At 34.5% G+C, this 25,867-nt stretch overlaps 4 protein-coding genes and 1 long non-coding RNA gene across 5 annotated transcripts; 4 read left to right on the plus strand and 1 right to left on the minus strand.

The window, feature by feature from the left end:
* Positions 1–186: 186 nt before the first annotated feature.
* LOC120078746 (uncharacterized) lies at positions 187–2,422 on the plus strand. Its single transcript, XM_039033054.2, has one exon. The coding sequence runs from the start codon at positions 497–499 to the stop codon at positions 1,352–1,354; it is 858 nt and encodes a 285-aa protein (XP_038888982.1). The 5' UTR covers positions 187–496; the 3' UTR covers positions 1,355–2,422.
* Positions 2,423–2,438: 16 nt separating this feature from the next.
* LOC120078743 (uncharacterized) lies at positions 2,439–6,162 on the plus strand. Its single transcript, XM_039033051.2, has one exon. The coding sequence runs from the start codon at positions 3,295–3,297 to the stop codon at positions 4,144–4,146; it is 852 nt and encodes a 283-aa protein (XP_038888979.1). The 5' UTR covers positions 2,439–3,294; the 3' UTR covers positions 4,147–6,162.
* Positions 6,163–8,688: 2,526 nt separating this feature from the next.
* On the plus strand, positions 8,689–12,646 carry LOC150036280 (uncharacterized). Its single transcript, XM_090313725.1, has one exon. The coding sequence runs from the start codon at positions 8,848–8,850 to the stop codon at positions 9,697–9,699; it is 852 nt and encodes a 283-aa protein (XP_090169851.1). The 5' UTR covers positions 8,689–8,847; the 3' UTR covers positions 9,700–12,646.
* Positions 12,647–15,485: 2,839 nt separating this feature from the next.
* LOC120077389 (uncharacterized) lies at positions 15,486–16,675 on the plus strand. Its single transcript, XM_039031274.2, has one exon. It carries the CDS (start codon positions 15,680–15,682, stop codon positions 16,532–16,534), a length of 855 nt encoding a protein of 284 aa, XP_038887202.2. The 5' UTR covers positions 15,486–15,679; the 3' UTR covers positions 16,535–16,675.
* Positions 16,676–18,120: 1,445 nt separating this feature from the next.
* Positions 18,121–24,470, minus strand: LOC150036281 (uncharacterized). Its single transcript, XR_016529470.1, has 4 exons — positions 24,312–24,470; positions 24,086–24,217; positions 19,248–19,300; positions 18,121–18,531 (listed from the first exon to the last, which is right to left on the minus strand). It is a non-coding gene; the product is annotated as an uncharacterized LOC150036281 (long non-coding RNA).
* Positions 24,471–25,867: the final 1,397 nt, after the last annotated feature.

The following is a 25,867-nucleotide window of genomic DNA, read 5'->3' on the forward strand; positions in this document are numbered from 1 at the left end:
CTCATGAAACTAGAACAAATTAATTTAATTAGTTAATGAGAAGAGACATGCCAAAACATTACTGCATGCCAAAACATTACTGCAGAGTTGTTTAGATCTAGATCATGAGAAGCTTATAATAGAATAGAATAATTAGAGGCATGCATGATCCCATATCGTTTCTACATTATAATAAAACTCTCTCTTTTAAAAATTAGTTAAATTCAAGAATTTGATTTTTGTATAAGATACATGCATGTGATTATAAAGATAATTAACATTAATAATGAAATATGTAGCAGGTGGGAAGGAGACATGGCATGAACATAGCTGAATTGGTTTTGTAGATCTATAACTTAAACTATATTTTGAATGAGTATGAGATTCCTCATGTCTCCCTAACCTCTGTTGTATATATATTTCCCTTATAACCAAAGGATGAAGGCAGCTTGAAAATTGCTCAATTTTTCAGTAGGTCATTAGCTAAGCTTTTGGCTTCTCCAATTGAGAGAGAAAAATGGATTCCTTTGCTGTAAACTCAAAGAAAACACTCCATGTTCGCTCAAATAGCTTGCCCTCAAAGCCCCATCCAATTGTTAACCAAGTTGATGAACATTTGTGCAGATTGAAGTCCTCTGAAGCCACTTCTTCAACTTCCTCTTTATGCCAAAGACTCAGTAGCCTCCATGATTTGCATGATTGCATTGATAGTTTACTTCTTCTACCATTCACCCAACAAACTCTTGTTAATGAGAGTGATAACAAATGGACTGATGACTTGCTAGAAGGATCTTTGCGGGTCTTAGAGTTGTGTGATATTGCTAAGGATGCATTGTTGCAGACAAAAGAATGTGTGCTTGAACTAGAATCGGTTTTGCGTAGAAGAAGAGGTGAAGATGTCATTGCAAGTGATCTTCAGAAATGCTTGAGTTCTAGGAAGATGATAAAGAAGGCAGTCCACAAGACCTTGAAAGGAATCAAAAGCAACTATTCTCAGCAAAGTGAAGAAAATTCAGCAACTGTAAATTTGTTAAAAGAAGTAGAAGCAATCACATTCAGTACTGTTGAATCAGTATTGTCCTTCATAGCAGGACAAAAGTTGCCATCAAAGTTGAGTCGATGGTCCTTTGTCTCCAAGCTGGTACAAACCAAAAGAGTTGCCAGCAAAGATGAAGATGCATATGAAAATGAGGTAGAAATGTTGGATGCCGCTCTGTTTGCAATTGCCAGCCACACAAGCGATAAATCCTTCAGCTTGCAGAACCTGCTGAGGAAATTTGAGTCAAGTATTCAAGATCTTGAAGAAGATCTTGAGAGTCTACAAAGGCATCTAATAAAAAATAGAGTCTCTCTTCTCAATATCCTAAATTACTAAGTATGGAACTTAGATAATAGTAATGGTCAATGCCATGAGAACTCATTTTTGCTAAATGTAAACACCAAAGTGTATATATATACATTTCTATTGTTATGAGAATCAACTCTTTGAAGCAAAATCAGATTTTGCGTTTAGTATAATCATCTTCCCCAGCCAATTATTTTCCACTATTTATATTGATCAGTGTGCTGTGCTATGTTTCAAAGGGGAAAAAACAATACACAAACACAATCTATATCCATATCATAATTTTGCTAATTCAACATCTGAGACCTGAATTTCTCATTTGAAGTTGGAGGAGTTTAAACTGCTAAGGAAGGAAGAGAGAAGAGTTTATTGTTTTTCAAGTACTGTTTCTCATGTCACTTTTCTGTTTAAAAAAATTGTTAACTAGGGTCAATTACCCAACCATGGATACCTGATGAAGCTAAGAATCAACATTAGCATTGTTGTCAAAGATTCCAATTGTCCCAATAATGGCGATAAGCACGAGAATCACATGGTAAGTTGTCTTTCAGCTATGAGACAATTTGCTAAATTATCTATAATAAGGCTGAACAGTTTCCTGCTAATGAAAGCTATCTTGAACGATCATGGTGGATCTTGCCACCTCCACCACAACAATCACCATTTTAAAGTTTTAACTGATTGATCAAAGAGTTGCTTGAATAAAGTATAATGAGGACATCTATTTGTTCAATTTTACTGATAAAATCATGGAAGTGAGCATATGCAAGCACAGTGGGGACTGGGAAATTTAAGAACTCAAGGAATTAAATGCATATCACATATAAATAGAAGCAACATGAAGCAGCAAAGGAAGAAGAATCAGGATGAGAACTAAAAGAACATAAAGTTCATCTCTCTTGAGAATTTGGGTCAGTCAGCATTTCTAATCTTACACGATACGAAGAAGAATAAGAAAATCCAATAAGTCAGCACCATTACTTTCTGAGTGGTGCCAACAATGTCAACAGCACTCGTGTGCATTCATAATTTACAAACTGCACGACAATCTATTGCGGAATATAAAGCATATAAATTATAATAAAGGCATTGAGCAAGCGAGGGAAATACCTGGATATGGGGAAACACATCACAAACATCGCCATGATATCTCTGAAAATTGATAATTAATTCAATGCATTGGGAGGAAGAAGATTCCCACACGTGTGTAAAGCGACAATCTTGTCCTTTGCAGGAGAACCCAGTTCATCATTTTCCAAGATGAGCTAACAAAACTGAATGTTGATGCCACTGCCTCTTTGGTTTGATTAAACAATAAGTTTTTTCCCCTTTCTTTAAGGCAAAGGTAGGGTATAGAGATTTGACCTTCGACTTCGACCTCAAAGAAAGGAAAACATGTCAATTATCATTAAACTATGTGTATGTTAGAAGTTTAAGATTGCATGACATAGAAAGGACTTCTTTTATATTGACTTTTATATGAAAGCATCATAAAGAACAATAAATTTTTAGGGAAAAATTATTGAAATGATAGTTACAAACAGTTACATTGATATGTTTGTGATGTTTTAATATCTGTTCTAGTTGGGTCCTTGTCCTATCTTTTTTATGAAAATGATGGGCCACAGTGATGGTCAATACCTCAACAATAAACCTTCTGTAATTTTGGGAGTAAAGAAATTAGCATTAATAATAGATTATCTGTCAGATAAATCCATTTGATTATAAAGAAATTAGCATTAATAATCGTGTAGATAAGAAAAAGGTGGGAGGGAAGCATGCCATAAACATTGCTGAATTATTGGTTTCTGCAAATCAATTACTTAATTATAATAAGATGAGTTTGAGATTCCTCATGTCTCCCTCGGCCAAGATATATAAATAGGACCCGGAAGGCCAAAAGATGAAGTCAAATTGAAACTGCTCTGGCTATTTTGCAATCCATTAACTTAGGCTTTTTGCAAAATAAAATGGATTCCTTTGCTACAAACTCAAAGAAGTCATTCCATATCCGCTCAAACAGCTTGCCTTCAAAGCCACATCCAGTTGTTGCTGAAGTCAATGAACAGCTTTGCAGATTGCAGGCCTCTGAAGCCACTTCTTCATCTTCTACTTTGTGCCAAAAACTTGATGGCCTTAAAGATTTGCATGATTGCATTGATAAGTTGCTTCTTTTGCCCCTCACCCATCAAGCTCTTGTTGACAAAAAATCGGTTGATGACTTGCTAGAAGGATCTCTCAAGCTCTTGGACGTGTGTGCTTCGGCTAAGGATGTGTTATCCCAAATGAAGGAATGTGCTCACGAACTTGAGTTGGCTTTGCGCAGAAGAAGAGGAGATATTGTAGTTGATGTTCAAAAGTATTTAACCTCAAGGAAGATGTTGAAAAAGGTAATCCACAAGGCCTTGAAGGGAAGGGAAAAAACAAGTTCCCAAAAGAGTGATGAAAGTTCAGAAATTGTTAGCTTGTTAAAGGAGGCAGAAACTGTCACATATAACAGCATCGAATGCTTGTTGTTATTTGTAGCAGGGCCAAAGATGCCATCAAAGATGAGCAAATGGTCATTGGTTTCCAAGTTGATGCAACCTAAGAGAGTAGCCTGCAAAGATGATGGCACAGATGGAAATGAAGTGGAGATGGTGGATGTTGCATTAAGTTCAATCACCAATCACAAATTTGATTTCCTTGTGCAAGGTGAAGATGTCCAGAACTCGCTGAGCAAATTGAAGTTGTGTATTCATGACATCGAAGAAGGTCTTGAGAGTCTATATCGCCATCTTATAAAAAACAGAGTCTCACTTCTTAACATCCTAAATCACTAAGGATGAAATTTCAAAAAGTAGTATCATAGCCGATTCCAATGGAATCCATTTTTGTCAAATGTAAACACCACAGTACATATATATACAAATACATTTCATAACATCTTTGCAAAGCAAACCATCTTCTTCTCCAGCTAACTTTTTGCAATATTATTATTGTTGATATAGTTAAAAATGCAAACATAGTCCTATATGAAATAGAAGTGAGAAAGATCCTTATTATATAAGTTTGGATAATAAATATAATACTACGAGGTTTTTCAAGTTGAATCCAAAAAGTAAAATCATGGCTACATAGTCCAAAGTGAAGACTATAATCATGGTGATGTGACAAAAAAAAATCTATCCACCACCCAGCACATCATTATTTTTGTCTATTAACTATGTACACTTTCTTTGTTTTAACCATTAAGGATTGCGAACTATTGGATAAAAAAGAAATTGTGTTTCACTTCTAAAGTGATTTTCCCACTAAAGCTTAAACTATGGTATGTTAACTAGAGGTCCATTAGTTAACCAAGGTTACATAATGAAGCTAAGTATTGAAATTGGCAATGCTGTCAAGGATTCCAATTGCCTCCGGTAATGAGCACAATAAACACATGGAAGCATGAGTTTTAATTTTCACTTTATTATGCATATGCAAGTTGTCTTGCATCTGAGAGACAATTTGATTCAATTATATGTATAATAATAAAGCTAATCAAGCCATATCACATAATTTAAGAATTAAATAATAAACAATGAGCTGATGGTAGGAGATTCATCAACCTCTGCACCCGTGTGCATGTGTAAAGCAACCTCCATGTCTCCACAGTGGCAACCATACTTCTTTTTTTATGAAGTAAACAGATCTGAATATGTTTAATTTAATATAGATATGAGTTGGAGATTTGGTAGAGAGGAAACATTGCTACAACAGTGTTTTAAACTAAATGGAAAATGCCTATAAATGTACTGATTCCTGAAAGGTCAAAGCAGATATGGTTCAAATTGTCTCCCTTGCTTGATATGTATTAAACATATGAGGAGGGGAAAGAACACAGGGATAAGTCATAGAGCTAGCAGTTGGTTGAACATTCAGGTTTTTGAATATATGCGGCTAAGCAATGAAGGAATGTCTATATAAACTTCGATTGGTCAGCCATTGACTAAAGACCAAGGGCTGAAAGTGGCCTGGAGATATTGGGAATATAAAGTATTTGTCTTCAACAAATGTGAGAAATCCACAGGGTAATGGATGGATCCGAAGTTTTAAATAGCTGAAAACACAGGCAACCTGCTGACTGCAATAAAGATATGGCACTGCAGCCATGGTTAAGCCTATTGATGGTTGTGGAATACTGCAACCATGGTTATATTGCATCAGTTTGAAGGGGGAAACAGTCTCAGTTTGTTTGAATCAAATAACGTTCCTTACTTTTTGGAAGGCGACGTAGTCCAGAGATGTTAGTAGGTATTAGTGCTCAGAGTTATGCAAACCAAATAACTAGTATCTCAAGAATGGCTGATAGTGCCAATAGAGTCTTGCATTGATTAGAAGTGTGGAAGATAATCTCCATCGGTTTGGAGCTTTCTAGGTAGAATCTAGAAATAAATTCGACAATATCATATCATTGAAGCAATACGAAAAGATCAGTCGTCCTAACCGAAAAAAGCAAGTCAAAATGAATTTGTTGGTGAAGCTTACATTACTTATCTTGATAAGCAAATTTATTGACATCACGGTGATTAATATCCCGAACCGGCCAAAAGAAGTGGATGTATGCAATAAATCTAGAGAGACACATTAAGGAGTGAGTAGATGGAAGCTCAGTGGGAGCTGAGAAGTAGAAGAACTCGAAAGGATTTACAAACCACTTGGAAGTAGAAGAAAGCTCTGCCTCGGGATATATAGGCTCAGCATGCAGCAGAAAAGAGAGCAGAAATAAGGATGTGGACAAATATATCAGTCCGTCTAGTTGTCAATATAGATGTAATAAAAGAGTTGGTAAGAATGAATTCAATTCATAGTGACTTCGGTTTGGTTGGCCATTATGCCAACTTTCTTTTGGACTTGATGGACGAGCGTAATAAAAATCTTTTTAGATAGTTTCATGAACGTGGTACTGTCTACAACTTTGTATTGGTACAAAACTAGACGTCCTTTTAAGAATTTTAGTCTTTTTTATTTAGTTTTCAATTAAAAATCTCTTTTGTAATCACCTATAGGCTATAGGTACTTTGAAGTCTCCCCTTATTTCAACTAAATGTTTCTTCTCTAAGAAAATAAATATAAAAATAATATTATAGGATTAGACAATTTTTTTTCCTAAGACCAGTCGAAATGTACATAAATGAGCTCGAACACTCAGATATCCATATGGCATCATCAAAGTCCTTCCCTGCATCAAGGAAGGATCCGAAGATTATGAAAGGTTGTTCGAATGAAATTTTGTCAAATCTAAGAGGTGCAACCTCTTTAGTATTGTGCTTACTCAACAGACGTGGTTCATAATTTAAAAATTGCTTGACAATCTATTGCAGAATATAAAGTACATAATAGAGGCATTGAACAAGCAAGTGGCGAGGGAGAAACCTGGAGATTAGGAATAGAGCACGAGCATCCCCAGATAACTCTGGAAATAGAAAATTAATTGAATGCATTGGGAGGAATAAGATTCTCACACGGTTGCATGCATAAAGCGACAATCTTGTCCTACGAAGAAAGAGATCTAGTTCACCATTTTCGAGATGAGCCAAAAATTGGAGGCCATTGCCTCGATTATAGAAAGATGCTTGCTCTGTAACTGTAATGTACAAGAACCCGTACATATTATATCTATAACTTATTTGAGGTCAAGACTGTTTCAGTATCGAAGTCCAGACATTTGTTAATGACATTCAAACTTAGAGGGGAAGGAAATCGATATGGTAATGAGTAAAAAAAATACAGGTTGTATGTGGCAATATATGGTATTGAGTTGTGAGAAAATTGAAGGGATCTAACTACATTAAAAACGGTGTCAATTAGAGGGGAAGCAAATTTTGGAGTAAAAATTTAAGTCCAAATGGCATTGGAATGTAACTACATTCAAAACGTGTATGAGAAGAAATTTTAAAAGAGTAGGATAAGTGTAACTATCATCCAGACAAAAATAATAACAGAATAGTAACACGAGACAAATAAGAGAGAGCAAACTTACAAAATTGGTAACCCAATTCAGTGTAACTACACCTACGTCTGGGAGGCAGAGTGCCCAAATGAAAAGAGTTTCACTAGTAGAGTCAAGCGATTACAAAGAAATACTTATCTGATAGTTACATTATCTTGATTCACAACAAGCTTACTCCTAATGAAAAGTTTAGGCTCTCCCTAAACTTGAGACTTTCTCTCCAAGTATCTTCTCAATTTAGGCTCCCCTTAATCTGAATACTCCTTCATTTAGTTGAGCAACCTTTCAACATGTTTGCTCACTTATGTAAAGTAATCAATCATACACTCTCTTTCGAACTAGATTACAAAGTTCTCACAATAGAAGATTTTACAGAAGAACTAGGAAACCTTCAGTTGAAAATCTTACAAAGCCGCACATTCAACTTCTCTCTAACACAATCACTCTCTTTTTAACAAAACGTATGGCTTACCTTAGAGGACCACATGACACACTAAATATATGGTCTACAAAAGGCAAGAAAGCTAGCAAGACAGAGTATCATTGTGGTAAACAAAAACAGAAAGCAATGCCAAAAAATATGCAACATAAAAGGAAAGAATATTATGCAGTCATAGACAAATTTAACACGCACAAAGTTAGAGACAAGAGTATTTAGCAAGACTGGCTAAAAGAAAATATGAGCAGCCAACAAAGCTGCAATAATATTATTCAACATTCCGAAACTTAAAGTCGCTTTTATAACATTTAAGTTTTAAATTTTCTATTTGTAGATGTTATGTTTAGTTTCCCATCGTTTCTTTGGGCTGTATCTCGGAAATATATTTGAATTCTCGGCAAAATTTAAAAAGTAGTATTATTATTAAACATAAAGGTCAAAATAGTGTATACAAACTTGGCTTTTAAAATAAAATTTCTTAGGGATGCATTTCACCTTCCAAATGAGACTTGACCTGTTATGATATTTGATTACTTCTTTTAACTTTCATATAATTCTCATATATGAAAATAAAATTTATTGTGAAACACATTGAAATGTATAAAAATAATATGTATGTACATGTAAAATTTGTACATTGCATGTCCTTGTCATATATCGATCTTGTTTTGTCTTCTTCATGTCTTGTTTCCTTGTTCATGCCTGTGCTTCTTGCTCAACACCCCACAGAAAAATAGACAATTGGGTGAGGCCCAATTTTCTATTTTATGCAGCTTGATTGGCCTTATAACCATAGGATTCATTGGTTTAAAGCATTACATTTCTCCATTATACAATACAACAATGAATTATAAACAAATGGCCTTTGTGTCATACAGAAATTAGCATCAATTATGGTGAAGATAATAGAGAGGTGGGAGAGAGACAAAGCGTGGACATCGCTGAATTATTTTCTTATACATATCACTAATTGATTATAATTAGATGGGCTTGAGATTCCTCATGTCTCTCCCAGCCAAAGTGATATAAATAAGCTCTTGAAGGCCAAAAGAAGTCAACTTTTTGGCTGTTTTACAATTCATAATCTTAGGCTTTTGTAAAAAGAAGATGGATTCCTTTGCTGCAAACTCAAAGAAATCATTCCACATTCGTTCAAACAGTTTGCCCTCAAAGCCACATCCAGTTGTGGATGAAGTTAATGAAAATCTCTGCAGATTGAAGGCCTCTGAAGCCACTTCTTCATCATCTTCTTTGTGCCAAAAACTGGATGGTCTTCAAGATTTACATGATTCCATTGATAAGTTGTTTCTTTTGCCACTCACCCATCAAGCTCTTGTTGACAACAAGTCAGTTGATGACTTGCTAGAGGGATCTCTCAAGATCTTGGATGTGTGTGCTTTGGCTAAGGATGTTTTATCACAAATGAAAGAATCTGCACACGAACTTGAGTCTGCATTGCGAAGAAGAAGAAATGACAATGTGATTGATGTTCAAAAGTATTCGAACACGAGGAAGATGATAAAGAAGACAATCCACAAGGTCTTGAAGGGAATGGAAACATCAAGTTCCCAAAAAAGTGATGAAAGTTCAGAAATTGTTAGCTTGTTAAAAGAGGCAGAAGCTGTCACATATAACAACATTAAATCCTTGTTGTCATTTATAGCAGGACCAAAGTTGCCATCAAAGATGAGCAAATGGTCTTTGTTTTCTAAGTTGATGCAACCTAAGAGAGTAGCCTGCAAAGATGATGGCACAGATGGAAATGAAGTAGAAATTGTGGATGCTGCATTAAATTCAATCACCAATCACAAATTTGATTTCCTTGTGCAAGGTGAAGATGTCCAGAACTTGCTGAGGAAATTGGAGTTGTGTATTCATGACATAGAAGAAGATCTCGAGAGTCTATATCGCCATCTTATCAAAAACAGAGTCTCATTTCTTAACATCCTAAATCACTAAGGATGAAATTTTATATAGTAGTATCATAGTCAATTCCAATGGAATTTATTTTTGTCAAATGTAAACACCACAGTACATATATATACAAATATATTCCATAACAATTTTGCAAAGCAGACCATCTTCTTCTCTAGCTAACTTTTTGCAATATTATTATTGTTGATATGGTTGAAAATGCAACTTAGCACCATATGAAATAGAAGTGAAAAAGATCCTTATTATATAAATTTGGATAATAACTATAATACTACAACGTTTTTCAAGTTGAATCCAAAAAGTACAATCAAGCCTACAAAGTCCAAAGTGAAGAATATAATCATGGTGATATGACCAAAAATAAATCTATCCATCATCCAACACATCATTTTTTTTGTCTTTGACCTATGTACACTTTCTTTGTTTTAACCATTAAGGATTGCAAACTGTTGATAAACAAAATTTGAGTTTTTCTCTTCTAAAGTGATTTTCCCACTAAAGCTTAAACTATGGTATGTTAACTAGAGGTCAGTTAGTTAACCAAGGTTACCTAATGAAGCTAAGTATTCAAATTGGCCTTGCTATCAAAGATTCCAGTTGCCGCTGGTGATGAGCACAAGAACCACATGGAAGCTTGAGTTTTAACTTTCATGCAATGTTATGCATATGCGAGTGGTCTTGCACCCAAGAGACAATTTGATTCAATTATATGTATAATAATAAAGCTAATCAAGCCATATCACATAATTTAAGAATTAAATAATAAACAATGAGCTGAACTGATGGTAGGAGATTCATCAACCCCTGTACCCGTGTGCGTGTATAAAACAACCTTCATGTCTCCACAGTGGCAAGCATACTTCTTTCTTTATTAAGTAAACAGATCTTAATACGTTTAATTTAATATACATATGAGTTGGAGACTTGGTAGAGAGGAAACATTGCCACAGCAGTGTCTAGAACCAAATGGAAGAAGATGCCTAAACAAGCACTGATTCCTAAAAGGTCAAAGCAGATATTGTTCCAATTGTCTCCCTTGCTTGATATATATTAAGCATATGGGGAGGGGAAAGAACACAGGGATAACTCATAGACCTAGCAGTTGGTTGATCCGGCTAAGCAATGAAGGAATGTCTATATAGATTTCGATTGGCTGGCCATTCATTCAAGACCAAGGGTTGAACGCAACCAGGAGATTGAGATTATGAAGTATTTATCTTCAACAAATGTGAGAAATCCACAAAGTAATGGATGGATCTGAAGTTTTAAGTAGCTGAAAGCAAAGGCAACCTGCTGACTGCAACAAAAATATGGCACTGCAGACATGGTCAAGCCTATTGTTGATTGTGAATACTGCAGCGATGGTTATATTGTATTAGTTTGAAGGGGAAAACAGTTTCAGTTTCTTTGAATCAAATAATATTCCTTAATTTTCGGAAGGCGACATAGTCCAATGCTCAAGAGCGATGCAAACCAAATAACTAGTATCTCAAGAATGGCTGAGAATGCAAATAGAGTCTTGCATTGATTAGAAGTGTGGAAGATGTCGTCCTAGTCAAAAAAGCCAGTCAAAATGAATTTTTTTTGTGAAACTTACATTACTTATCTTGATAAGCAAATTTATTGACATCATGGTGATTAGTATCTAGAACCGGCCAAAAGAAGTGAATGTATGCAATAAATATCTAGAGAGAGACATTCATGAGGAGTGAGTAGATGGAAGCATAGAGGGAGCTGAGAAGTTTAGGAACTCAAAAGGATATATAAACCACAAAGAAGTAGAAGAAAGCTCTGCCTCATGAGATATGGGCTCAGCATGCAGCAGAAAAGAGAGCAGAATAAGGATGTGGACAGCTAGAATATGAAGTCATCATCCGAATTAGTAAAAATGAATTCGATTCATGGTGACCACCTACCCAGAGTTTAATATCTTACAAAATCTTTCTTAGTATTCAAATGTTACAGGATCAAGGGATCAAGGCCACTCTGAGTCCCCTACTCATCTATTTTTGTATTGTTCTTTTGCTTCTCGTTTTTGGCATATTATTTTGGAAGCTTTTAGTTGGTCATAGGCCTTTTTAACTAATATGTCTGACATTCTTGGATCTCTTTTGTTGGTTGGCCATTATGGGAGCTTTCTTTTGGGTGTGATGGGGCGAGTGCAATAAACGTCGTTTTAGAGACTCCTTTTTAGTTTTTGATAGTTTCATGAGCTTGATTTCAGCTTTGTATTGGTGCAAAACTAAGCACATTTTTATGAATTTTAGTCTTTTTTATTTAGTTTTCAATTAGAAATATCTTTTGCAATCACCAATAGGGTCTCTAGATACTTTGAGATCTCTCTATATTTCATTTATTCAATGACTGTTTCTTCTCCAGACAAGGCTTTTTTTCCCTAAGATTAAGATTAGTCGATATGTACATAAATCGGCTCCAACACTCACAGATAAAAACACAAAAAGAAAGTTTCCCTTTCCTCTTCTATCCATATGGCACCATAAAAGTTCTTCCCTGCATCAAGGAATGATCCGAAAATTATTGAAAGTTGTCCTAATGAAATTTTGTCAAATGCTCAAGCTGCAAATGGAAAAATGAATATGGCAGCGCCATTGCTTTCTGTATGGTGCTAACTCAACAGACTCTACTGGTTCACAATTTACAAATTACTTGGGAATCTACTGCAGAATATAAAGTACATAATAGAGGCATTTAGCAAGCAACTGATGAGGGAAAAACCTGGAGATGGGGAACACAGCACGAGCATCCCCAGATATCTCTGAAAAAAGAAAATTAATTGAATGCATTGGGAGGAAGAAGATTCTCACACGGTTGCATGTGTTAATCGACAATCTTGCCCTACGCAGAACGAGACCCAGTTCACCATTTTCGAGATGAGCCAACAAAATGGATGCCACTGCCTCGATTACAGAGAGATGCTTGCCCTGCAACTGTAAAGTAGAAGAAACCGTACACATGGGCCATGGCAGCCATTTTGAGTATTATATTTGTATGTTTATGATTCTTATGCCATTAAATTTTCGAAATTTTAATTATACTCCCAAACTTTTAAAATTTTTCAATAACCAACATCAACACTTTTTTTTTTTTTTTTGTTAAAATGAAATCAAACGGTAATAGTGGTGTACATGTTCATAGGTAGCAGACACATGTTATATCTAGAACTTACTTAAAGGTCACGACTATTTCAATAGCGAAGTCCACACATTTATTGATGATATTTGAGTTTTTTTATCGATGAGGCATTGTCACGGATTTCTCTTTCTGTCAACGAATCTGTTATACTATTGTTCACATTCTAACTTGTTATGCACTATGAAATAAAGTCTTTGGCTTGAAAATCTCATGGATTGATATTGTTGTGTCTAATGATTTGATATTTCATTAGTTCCTTGCTCTTCTTTGTATGGGTAGGTTTCAATTATACACGTGTCTTTTCAAATTATTTCATTTTTACTGTTAGGCCTTTTTTTAAAAAAAAAAAAAAAAACTACCATTCTGAAGCTTCACAATAAAATAAAGACGAAAAATTGATATGACGATGGGTGATGAGTAATAAGTAGAGGGGAAGGAGATTTAGGAGTCAAAATTTAAGTCCCAATGGCAATGGAAGCTACACATTGTGAGAAAAATAGTGCATTGATAAAAATCGCCAAAGTCATTGATTATGAAAGTCGTAAACTATGAAATTCTAAGGAGAGTAAGGTAACAAGAGAGACCTTTAAGAGATGAATATGTGTATGAGAGAGAATTTTGAAAGAGTGGGATAGGCTACGAAGCACAGATACTTCATGTGAGGCAAAGAATCAATATCAGACACGTATCGGATACTGATACTTCCAGATACTTCCTAGATACGTATCTGACATGCAATTTGACGTATTTATACTTTCAGATACTTTTCAGATACGTATCTGACACACGATTTGATGTATCTATTTCTATGCGTATTTTTTTTAAAGAAAAAAGACAAGTAACTTATCTAATCTTTCCCAATCTAAAATTAGGCAACCTATTTAAAAAGCTCACTCCTCGAGTCCAAAACTAAAAGAAAAAAAAAATAACGACCAAACCCTAGACTAGAATCATCTAATATCTATCTTCACATTTGAGTCCTCACAAAATCCACTAAAATATAAGCCTATTTGGATATCTTCAACAATAAGTTATTCATTTATCTTCACACTTCTTCCTCTAATCTTCTTTTTTTTCTTTGTAATATGAGTCACTTTGCTATTGCATTTTATTAACTATTGTACTTCAACATCTTAGATGTTGTTTTTTTGTATTGTATTAGTGTTTGTATTATATTTTATGCTATTGTTATTAACCTGTATGTTAAATTTATCTATACCCTATATTTTTTTAAAGAAAAAGAAAATGTATCTTCAACGTATTAGTATCCTCGTTTTTTAGAAATATATAAAAAAATGACGCATCCTTAGACGTATCTGTATCTTAGTTTTTTAGAAATTGACGAATCGCCATATCCAATCGTATCTGTATCGTATAGTCGTATCTGTGTCTGTGTTTCATAGGGGATAAGTGAAGCACGTGAGTTTGTGAAACTTAGGAAAATGAGAAATAAGATGAGAAATTATTTTAAATGATAAAACTGCTAAAAATATTTATAACTAATAGCAAAATATCACAGTCTATCTGTGATAGACCGCGATAGACAGCAAAAAGACTATTATCTATGTCTATTTGTGTCATGATACATATAGATAATAGTCTATCGCTCTCTATCGCGATCTGTCAGAGATAGACTGTGATATTTTGCTATTATTTGTAAATATTTTAGTTTATTTTCCTATATTTGAAAACAACCCAAATAAGATTGAATGAGGAAAATCTTCACCTTCAATGGTAAGAAATTTGCAATCTAATAGTGATCTCTAAGTTTGCTTTTTACAACTTATCGTCATGTCCCATTTTTGTCTTCATTTTAATAGTAGAGTTGACAAATGTTTATTTTAAAACAAAATTTAATGGTAAAAAGATGAGCCTTTGAAATTTCACCAACATAACTAAAACATACTCTAAAGTTGAGTGAAGTTAGGCATTATTCACATTTGTAAAATTAAAGTCGCTTTGATAACTATTTCGTTTTAAATTTTCTATTTGTAAACACTATGCTTACTTCCCACTATTTAGTAAGGTTATATTTCACTTTTCTTGGTAACATATATTTGAATTTTTTATCCAAATTTAATAATAGAAGCAAGATTTTGAGAACTTTCGTTTAAAAAATTGCTTAGATTTTGAAAATGTTTAAAAAAAGTAGGTAACAAATAAAAAAAACACAAAGGTCAAAGTAGTGTTTGTATACTTGACTTTCAAAACTAAAATACTCCTCGAACGAGATTCAACCTGTTGTACCATTTCGTGGCTTCTTTTTGTTTTTGTATAAAATTCTCATATATGAAAATAAAATTTAGTGTGAAACACTGGAATGTACACAAATAAAAATGTGTATGTACATGTAAAATTTGTATATTGCATGTCCTTGTTATATATCGATCTTGTTCTGTCTTGTTCATGACCTATATTCTTGTCAATACCTGAAGCTTTTTGCTCAATACCCCACAGAAAATAAGACAATTGGGTGAGGCCCAATTTTCTATTTTATGCAGCTAAATTGGCCTTAAAACCAAAGGAGACATTGTTTTGTAGCATTACATTTCTCTATTATAATACAACCATGAATCATAAACAAATGGCATTTGTGTCATATAGAAGTTAGCATCAATTATGGTGGAGACAAGAAAGAGGTGGGAGGGAGACAAAGCATGGACATTGCTGAATTATTTTCTTATACATATTAACATTATCACAAATTAATTATAATTAGATGAGCTTGAGATTCCTCATGTCTCCCTAAGCCATAGTGATATAAATAAGCTCTTGAAGGCCAAAAGAAGAAGTCAACTTGAAACTGCTTTGGCTGTTTTACAATTCATAAGCTAAGGCTTTTGTAAAAAAGATGGATTCCTTTGCTGCAAACTCAAAGAAATCATTCCACATTCGTTCAAACAGTTTGCCCTCAAAGCCACATCCAGCTGTGGATGAAGTTGATGAACATCTCTACAGATTGAAGGCCTCTGAAGCAACTTCTTCATCTTCTTCTTTGTGCCAAAATCTTGATGGTCTTCAAGATTTACATGATTCCATTGATAAGTTGCTTCTTTTGCCACTCACCCACCAAGCTCTTGTTGACAACAAATCAGTTGATGACTTGCTAGAAGGATCTCTCAAGATCTTGGATGTGTGTGCTTTGGCTAAGGATGTTTTGTCACAAATGAAAGAATCTTTACATGAACTTGAGTCCGCGTTGCGCAGAAGAAAAGGAGATGACACTGTGATCGACATTCAGAAGTATTTGAACTCGAGGAAGATGATAAAGAAGACAATCCACAAGGTCTTGAAGGGAATGGAAAGATCAACTTCCCAAAAGAGTGATGAAAGTTCTGAAATTGTTAGCTTGTTAAAAGAGGCTGAAGCTGTCACATTAAACAACATTGAATCCTTGTTGTCATTTGTAGCAGGACCAAAGTTGCCATCAAAGATCAGCAGATGGTCTCTAGTTTCCAAGCTGATGCAACCTAAGAGAGTAGCCAACAAGGAGGATGGTTCATATGGAAATGAAGTAGAGATGGTAGATGCTTCATTATATTCAATCACCAGTCACAAATCTGATTTCCTTGTGCAAGTTGAAGATGTGCAGAACTCGCTGAGGAAATTGGAGTCGTGTATTTACGACTTTGAAGAAGATCTCGAGAGTCTATATCGGCATCTTATAAAGCACAGAGTCTCGTTTCTTAACATCCTAAATAACTAAGGATGAAAGCTTAGATTAGTATCATAGCCGATTCCAACGAAATCCATTTTTGTCAAATGTAAATACAACAATACATATATAATAGATACAAATACATTACATAACTTTTTTGCAATATGAACCAAGATTATGAATTCAATATCATATTCTTCTCTAGTGAACATTTTGAGATGTTTGAATTGTTGATATTGTTGGGACTGCAAATATAGTCCTCCATCGAAATAGATGTGCAGAAGATCTTCGGAATTTAAGTAAGAATAATAGGCTTTTTGAATCTGAAAATGCCAATTAATTCAAAGTGAACAATCTTATATCATGGAGATGAAGACCATTATCCAATCACATCCCTATGCTCTCTTTGAATGGATGGGAAAAAAACTAACCATCATCCAACTCACCAATTTGGTCTTTTACTTCTGTAAAGTTTCATTATTTTAATCATCAGGATTGCAAACTATTGGAGAAAATAAAAAGAAAAAAGATAGCATTTTTCCCTTCCAAAAGTGACATTCCCTTAAAGCTTAAACTATGGTATGTTAACTAGAGGTCAACTAGTTAACCAAGGTTACCTAATGAAGCCAAGTATTCAAATTGGCATTACTGTCAAAGATTCCAATTGTCCTAACAATGATGATGAGTGCAAGAATCACATGGAAGCCTGAGATTAACTTTCATGCAGTGTTATGCACTTTGTCTTTCATCTAAGAGACAATTTGATTAAGTTCTATGTATAATAACAAAGCAAATCAGGCTGTATCTCATCATTTAGGACTTAAAATTTTAACAATGAGGAGAGTTGATGGTAGAAGAATCTGCATGAACAATTTGATGTTTCAGGATTGAAAAAGATTCATCATGCCTCCACAGTGGCAGACATACATATTTTTCTGTATTGTAACAGATCCGAATATGTTTAATTTAATTTAGATCTGAGTTGGAGAATTGGTAGAGAGGAAACAATGCAACAGCAGTGTCCAGATCCAAATGGAAGATGCCTAAACATGCACCAATTACTAGAAAGTCGAAGCAGATAAGCCTCTAAATGTCTACCTCTCTAACTGGTATATATTGAGCAAATAAAGAGGGGAAAGAACACAAAGATGACTTATAGAGCTAGCAGTTGGTTGGACCGTTCAGGCTGTTGGGTATTTGTATCTAAGCTATGAAGGAATGTCTGTATGAACTTTGGTTGGCCATTCATCAAAGATCAGAGGCTGAAAGCAAAGGCAGTTTGCTTATGGCGACAAATATATGATACTGCAGCTAAGGTTTAGCCTGTTGATGGTTGGGGTCTTAGTTTGTTTGAATCATTATTAATTCCCTATTTCCAAGGTAACAAATTCCACGACTGTTAGTTGTTATTTAGTGCTCAAAGTGATACGATCCAGATGACTATTACATCAGGAAATGTGAGGTTGAGGATGCAAATAGAGTTTCACATTGATTAGAACTAGAAATGTGGAAGATCTTTGGTGAGAAAGTAAGTAAAAAGTTTCAATTGGTATGGAGCTTTCTTGATGGAATTCAAAAATAAAATCACGTGGGTTTAAATCCAAAATGGACGACATCATATTTGTTTAGTGCAAAAAGAAGTCTTACATTGACCAGGGAAGGAGAGACCCATTGTCACACTCCCTCCAGGAACCCTTTCTATCCTAAGAGGAGTTGTGAAGACAGTTGATGCCATCCCTTTTATGACACCAACTGTCCATCCCTAACCCCCTACTTGCTCAACAGAACTCAAACACATGATAGAAAATTTTAATAGTTAATTTCTCAAACAAACAAACCCAAGCAGATAAAACAGATGCCAAACTCATACATATAAACCATAACATGTTTAACTACAGATTGTGTTCCCATCTCCAAAACTAGTCTACGTCCTTATTATGTACATGAATGACATCCGTTAACAACCTAAGTTAACTCCACTTCAACCCTTGAATACTGAGTGACAGACTCGCAGAACAGCTATCCTTTGGGATGTTGATCACTACCTGAGGAAAAGAAAAAATTAGAAAGAGTGAGCTACTAGACCAGTGAATGACTACATCCAAACATATTGATTGAGCTTTATTAAACATCAACTTCCTTAAAACATCAGGGTTTAAAACAATTATATTCAAGTATTAGAAAACATGTAAAATATTCAAATCTTGAAACTCAAGCATCAACATTTAATCGAAAATTCTCTTCACTAAACCTTAGTTGAGAGAAAACCCTTTTGCTCGATCCCTCAACGTCAATCCTTAGTTGATGTAGAGTAATTCTCAATACAATCAGCGTCGATAGTATCGTACCTATGTGCATGTGGTAATATCTTGAATACCATCATATCTTAGGTATCAAGGGGATCCAGATACTTCCATACCTTATACGTATTCATTATGAAACATCAAGCATTCCAATAAAACAAGTCTTATACGTATTCATTATGAAAGACTTTTATAAGATAAGGAATGATAATTAACACATGCTTCATAAATCTTAATGTTCAAGAAAAGTTTGAACTATGCGTCTACTCGTTGACCTTCATACTAGTGCATACGTTGGAGTAGTATTTAAGAGAATTCATGCTTTACTTAGAAAACTCATCACAAAGCTAAAAGCTCAAGCATGGTTCATCATTAAGAAAACATCTTGAAACCTCGCTCAATAGTGAATCATGCGTTGAAACCACATAAAAGAAAACATACAAAATTTTGTCACTCACTGTTTTAGGCTACTTCCTCAAAGGATGATAGGCTTCTCCTATTTGCGTTTGCCCTGTAACATCAGTAAATACCCTTGGTTAAAACTATTAGCTCATCTTGAGCTTAACTTACATTCTTAAGTTTAACATCACCCTTAGATACTCCTCACGACTTCCATCGCATACAAAACTTCATCGCATAGCATACTTCAACGCAACAAAGACAATTTTCCTTGCTCTCATCTTGTGAATGGCAATGCGCTCACTGTTAGGTTTTATGTCCTAAAACTCGCAGTTTGTAAAAATTAAATATATTCTATTATCAATAAAGATGTTATTCAACATTTCTTCAATAAAGGTATTGAATCTATTAATTGCATTCATAAAGTCTAAATTCAATAAACTAAGATCCATGATTATTATATGAATACTTGAACTTTATATAGAGACATAAAGATAGATTAAGTTTGAGTAAATAGCCAAAACGGTCTATAGTATATGATTAAGGTTGGATACCTTATTCTGGTAATACTATTGGAAGCGGCCTACTCTGTAGCTGTTACAAGTTGTTGTAAAGATACTACAAACGAAGTGATTCAGATTCGTTCATGTATTAACATGAGAAGTGGAGGCGTCCTATGCAATGAGTTTGCATAAGATCAGACCAAGAAATAAGTCACTCTTACTTTATAACGTCGTTTACTGTTTAAGACTGACTATTTCGCTTAGATGACCTAGGTAACTCGATCTTAATCCTGAGCTAACTATGAACTCCTGTCTATTCGAGATTATTCTTAGATTTGTATGGGTGAGGGTTGGCTCAATAATCCTTCCATTTTAGGGGTAAAACCGGGTAGATAGTTGGGGGCATAGGGTGCAAGACGGAATTAATGGCTACCCAATTTAGGGAAAGGAGAAAAGTTGTTCTCTTAAGTACTGAATCTAGGTCTTAAACAAGGGGCCCCACCCTCTCACTAGCCTGAGAGGGATCCGGTTTAGTGATTAGATTATAAACCAATTGTTCATTAGAAGATCAGTAGGAACTTAAGGAACAAGACATAATAACGGAGGTAAAACAGTACTGAACTTAAGGAACAAGACATAATAACGGAGGTAAAACAGCATAGTGACCCAACCATTTACAGTGAGGAGGGTGCAACTATCGAGCTATAGTGGTGTAACTTGATAGTTAACAAATAATGATTAATTTAGTCTAAAGAGTGTTAGCCAATTAATCTTAATCGTTGGAGCTCATGATCTGTAAGTCCATAAGGTCCCTCTACTAGCTCGTAAAATATGAACACCTTGAATTATTAAATTGAGTGAATTTGGAATGATATCAATTTGAAATATTCAAATTGAAATTAGGGTTTGAATTTGGATAAGTTTAAATTCAAATTAGGGTTTGTAAAATTATATTTGATATAATTATTTAACGTTTAATAATTGAAATTAAACGAAATTGGAGAGTTTATAATATTTAAATATTGATTTAAATATTAATTACATGAATAAGATTCATGTTTAACATTAGGTGTGTGATTAATTTGATATTTGATATTAAATTAATTAATCAATTAATTAAATATGTTTAATTAATTAAAGTCAAATTAATTTCCAATTTTAAATTCAATTTAAGAAATTCGATTTTGATATTTAATTAATTATGAATTAATTAAATCATTTTTTAATTAATTGATTTTTGAAATATTGAAAAAATTGGGTTAAATGGGTTTTGCCCACAAACACCACAAGTAAGAGGTGTTTTTCCTACAATCACACACAAATCCCATTAAATCTTCAAGCAACTGCTGGCTATTGAGCTGAAGAGATATTACTTGCATGTATTCAGTGATTAAAAACACTAAATTATGAAGAAGAAGACATAGAATAAGCTGAAAAAAGAGTTTTTCTGCTACATTTTCTTCTCCCTCTCAAACCCAGAAATTCCTTCACCAAATTCACTCAAATTCGAGTTCCACCACTCAAATTCAAGGCTGAGAATAATAGAGAAGATCTCTTGATGGTTCACTGTCAATTTGGAGCTGATTTGGAGTGAAGAGCAACTTGGATAAGGGAGAATTCATCAAATGTATGTTGAACTTGAAAACCTCTTCAGTTTTTCTGTTAAAGCATGCTTTTAGAACTCAAATTAAATGTAATTAGAGTGCTTATTGATTCTATTTGTTTCCGTTGCATGCTTATGTATTCCATAGTTAGCTTAATTTCACAACACCCACTTAGGCCCTAGGACACACCCATGGTGCCTATGTGTTAAGTACTTGCTAACACTGTCCTCAACGTGCCCGGCCGATGTCCTCCTTCCCTCACAACCTTGCCCTCATCTCGCGCACACACACCACAGCTGACGCTTATGCTCAATTGTGCACAGCCTCACCCATCAGCTTCATGCTTCTTAACCCTCAAATGCAGTTGCCTGCTTGTTTAAACATTAATTTTCTAGATTCAACTTCTAGCCTTAATAACTTAAATTCCAGATGTTATTTCACATAATTTCCTTCTAGAAATTTGTTCATAAATATCTTAACTTCCTCATCTTAGAATTTGAGCCTTTGATTCCTCCTATGAAGCCCAAACTTTACCAATCCTCTTCACTTGCCCGAGAAATCCGAAAGCTTGGAACACTTAGGGAAATCTTCAAACTTCAACTCAAATTTGTGAGAATTTCTTCTTGGCACCTTCAGTTTATTTATAGCACCGAACAAGCCTTAAGTCAGCAACAACCTTCTTCTTTTAGCACGAGTGGAAATGTCAAACCGAGCTCTCCTACTTTACTTCCCCCTTTTTATACTAAGGCAAACATAGGCAGATACCTTAATACAGTGACAACTCAACCACTAAGTATACTTGAGGCATCTAAACACGACACTTGGCCTACTAAACTTGGTAATTAAGTTAAACTCTTCCATCTCACACCAATGCATAGTTTGAGATACCATTGCACAGGCTAGTTTGCAACGCATAGACCATTCTCTCGGTCAATGCATCTCCAGCCCTTGTTTCTTGCCCTCATAGATTAGGCACTTGTGTTGACACTTGCCACTCACCAACATCTCCCAAAGCCTACACGACACTCTTCAGCGCCCATCAAGCCAACACATATCTTGCGCCTTGCGGCCCGCTCAGGCCTTGCCTCGATGCCCCTCTTACACCCCCTAAGACAAGTTTAGTTGCATGCATCCTGCATGCCTTGGCCTTCACTAAGTTCTTCATGGCCCTTAACGCAAGTCTTATACTTAGCCATTTCTCCCCTTGTAACCTTGGACGCATGGCATGACTAGACCATCTTCATGCTCTATACTTCTTTTTACACTTAGGATAATTTCCTTCAAAAATTCTAAGCCTCTTTTTCAAACAATCATACATACAATACATTAGCCTAAGTAGAACACATAGTAAGATAGGGTCTAGGGTTTACACCCATGGTATACAAGTGATCAACCAATTATTTCTACGGATAGAAGCTCTTTTTAGGGAAACTAACATCAAATTAGTCGTGAGGACTTGTGCCTAAAATGAACAATATCATACAATTTGTGGAGATATGTGGAGTGCTTATTGCCATTAACAATTAGTATCAAAGCCATGGTCGAGAAGATTAAACTTAATTGTGAGGTAGAGAAATCATCGGATTATCAATCAAGAGAAATAGTGAGTCTTACTCATGCTCTACCTGGTTAGTTTCCAACTCACCTTGATAAGAGCAGAAAGAAACTCTCATTCTCACTTGGTGTGATTCGTGCTTATACTCTATCTAGATGCTCACTTGAGAAGGAATTATTGTCAAGAGTGGATGGATTTATTCAAGAAGAGGCTTAAGTGTGGTACTTTGTTTGAAGGAAGGATTGTTGTTGTAAACGAAGTCCCACATTGGCTAACAAAGGGAGAGATCCATCATATACAAGTGAAAATAGTTATCTCCATTGATATGAGGTTTTTTGGATGAAACTAAAAGAAAAATCATTAGGGTTTATGTCCAAAGTAGATAATATCATATCATTGTAGAGATATGTAGAGGATAGTCTTTAAATATACCATTTTGTAATACGGAGAGAGATACTCCATCAGACTCACATTAATTACCTTGACAAGCAAATTCATTGATATCATGATGATTGAGAAGATCCATAACCAGCCAAAAGAAGTAGATGTAAGACATAATCATGAGGAGTAAGCACAGACAGAAGCACATTGAGGGCTGAGAAGTTTAAGAAGAATTAATACAAACCTCACATAAGAAAAAGAAAGTTCTGCCTCAGAAGAGACAGGTTCAACATGCAGCACCAAAGAAAACACAATCAAGATGTGAACTCATTGTATATGAAGTTTCCCTTTCCTAACAAATTAAGTTAGTTGGCATTTATGATCTTGCCCTTCTTGTTAGCAGAAATTAGAAAGCCAAGGGAAAAATGTATTGAAGTCATAGGTAAATGCCCTTTTCTATCATTATGGTACAATAAAAGATTATTCGCTGATTCAAGGAAGGACAAAAATTTATGGAAGGTTGTCCTAATGTAATTCTATCAAACGTAAAAAGCTGAAAATGAGAAAATAAATATGGCAGCACTATTCCCTTACGTAAGATGCCAACTCTATCCACAACAATCTTGTGCTTCGTAATGTACAAATTGTCCAACAATCTATTGCAGATATGAAGTATATTGTTATGACATAAACGAAATCGACAAGTAAAGAATAATAACAAGAAAAATTCAACCCAAAGATTTACATGATTCACTAATGTGTTAGCTATGTTTAGCTACGTTCATGGGTAGGGACAAAAACAATTTTGTTACTAGAGGAGAATATCAAAATCGTAAATAATACACCATGCTTACATAATTTAGGTTTCGGGTGTTACCCCCAAGCTTTCACTAGGGCTTGTCGCCCCTGGACCTTGATTCGCTGACAGGCCAGTGAGATCTTGCTTGGTCATTTAAAGAGTCAGATAGTAAATTTGAGGTTCCAACCTATATAATAGAGGCATTGAGCGAGCAAGTAATGAGGGAAAAACCCCAGTGAAAACAGAAAATTAATGCATTAGGAGGAAGAAGAATCTCACACATTTGCATGTGTAAAACGACAATCTTGTCCTCTGCAGAAGGAGACCCAGTTTTGTGCTTTCAAGATAAGCCAAAAAAACTGATGCCACTGCCATGATTGTAGAAACATGCTTGCTCGTGCAATCCTAATGCATTGGTTGAATTAAACAATGAGTTGAAAGCTTGGGGAAGAAGAGACATTTAATGTACATTGACAGAGGCCATGGTAGTCATTTGCAGTATATGCCCAAGGAGAAACCTGAATTTGTAAAATTAACCCCCATTTTGATAACTATTAAGGTCCTAAGAATTTGATTTTTTATTTTTTATTTTTTATTTTTGAAAATTAAGTCTATAAACACCTTTTTTTATCTTTATATTTTTTTGCTTTGCTATCTATTTTTAACCAATGTTATAAAAAACCAAGCCAATTTTTGAAATCTAAAGCAAGTAGTTTTTTAAAAACATGTTTTTTTTCCCTTTAATTTAGCTATGAATTCAACTCTTTTATTAAGAGAGATAAAAACCATGTAAGAAATTGAGAACAAATAGACTTAATTTTCAAAAACCAAATCGTTACCAGACAGAGCCTAAACTTTCAGTTTCATTTATAAACTTTTTTGTTTTGTTAGCAACTTTCAAACAATTCTCAAAAACTATGAAACAAGTAGTTTGTAAAAATTTGTTTTGATTTTTGGAATTTGACTATGGATTCAAATATTTCTTTAAAAAAAAGAAAATATATTAAGGAAATTGAGAGAAAACAAACATAGATTTTGAAAAAGCAAAAAACAAAAAGGGTAATTGCAGTGAGTAGCACTTCTAAGGCTAAAAATTAATTGGATAACAACCTTTTTAAAGAACCGCAAATATTGCAAAATTTATTAGTGATATACCCTATCGCTGATAGACATGTTGGAACCAAATGTTGATCTTTGTTGTGCCGAGGAAGATCCACTGTCTTAAAAGCAAATTTATTGTGACTATAGTGCTAAATCACGTATGCCGATTGCTCCTCAAGGTTAACACAACTTCAAACTCAAACGTGCACTCGTCGGAGAAAAGATTGGTATAATTAAAAGAGTATGCTTAGAACAATATGGAAAAATAGAAGGGAAGAAGAAAATGTAGATCTATGTTTTTTTTGTAGCAAAATGCGCCCACTGTTTATGAAGAAGATGAAGATAACGGCTAAGGCATTCCAATAAACAAAAAGAAACAAAAAAAAAAAAAAAAAAAATCATTTTAGATCCAATAATTATGATTTAGTTTAATGTAAAACATTTTTGCTATGGGCCTCGACCCAAGTTATTCCCAAGAAGACATAACAACAATAGAGTCTATCACTGAGAGATGGATTTAAATTTGGCTATATTTGCAATTTTTTTTGCATTGTATTATACTTGATAATACTTTAGAACTAATTACTATATTTACAATTGTCCCTATAAAGAACGAAAGTGATATCAAATGAGTCCTTAGTTTTGGTTTTTGGTTGTTGAAAACTAAGCTTATATACACTACTTCCATTTGTAAGTTTCTTCATATTGTTATTCACTTTTTATCATTTGTTTTCAA

The sequence above is a fragment of the Benincasa hispida genome, chromosome 5 (genome assembly GCF_027475165.1).
Source record: "Benincasa hispida cultivar pf3 chromosome 5, pf3_genome.v1.1, whole genome shotgun sequence".
Lineage (NCBI taxonomy): Eukaryota > Viridiplantae > Streptophyta > Magnoliopsida > Cucurbitales > Cucurbitaceae > Benincasa > Benincasa hispida.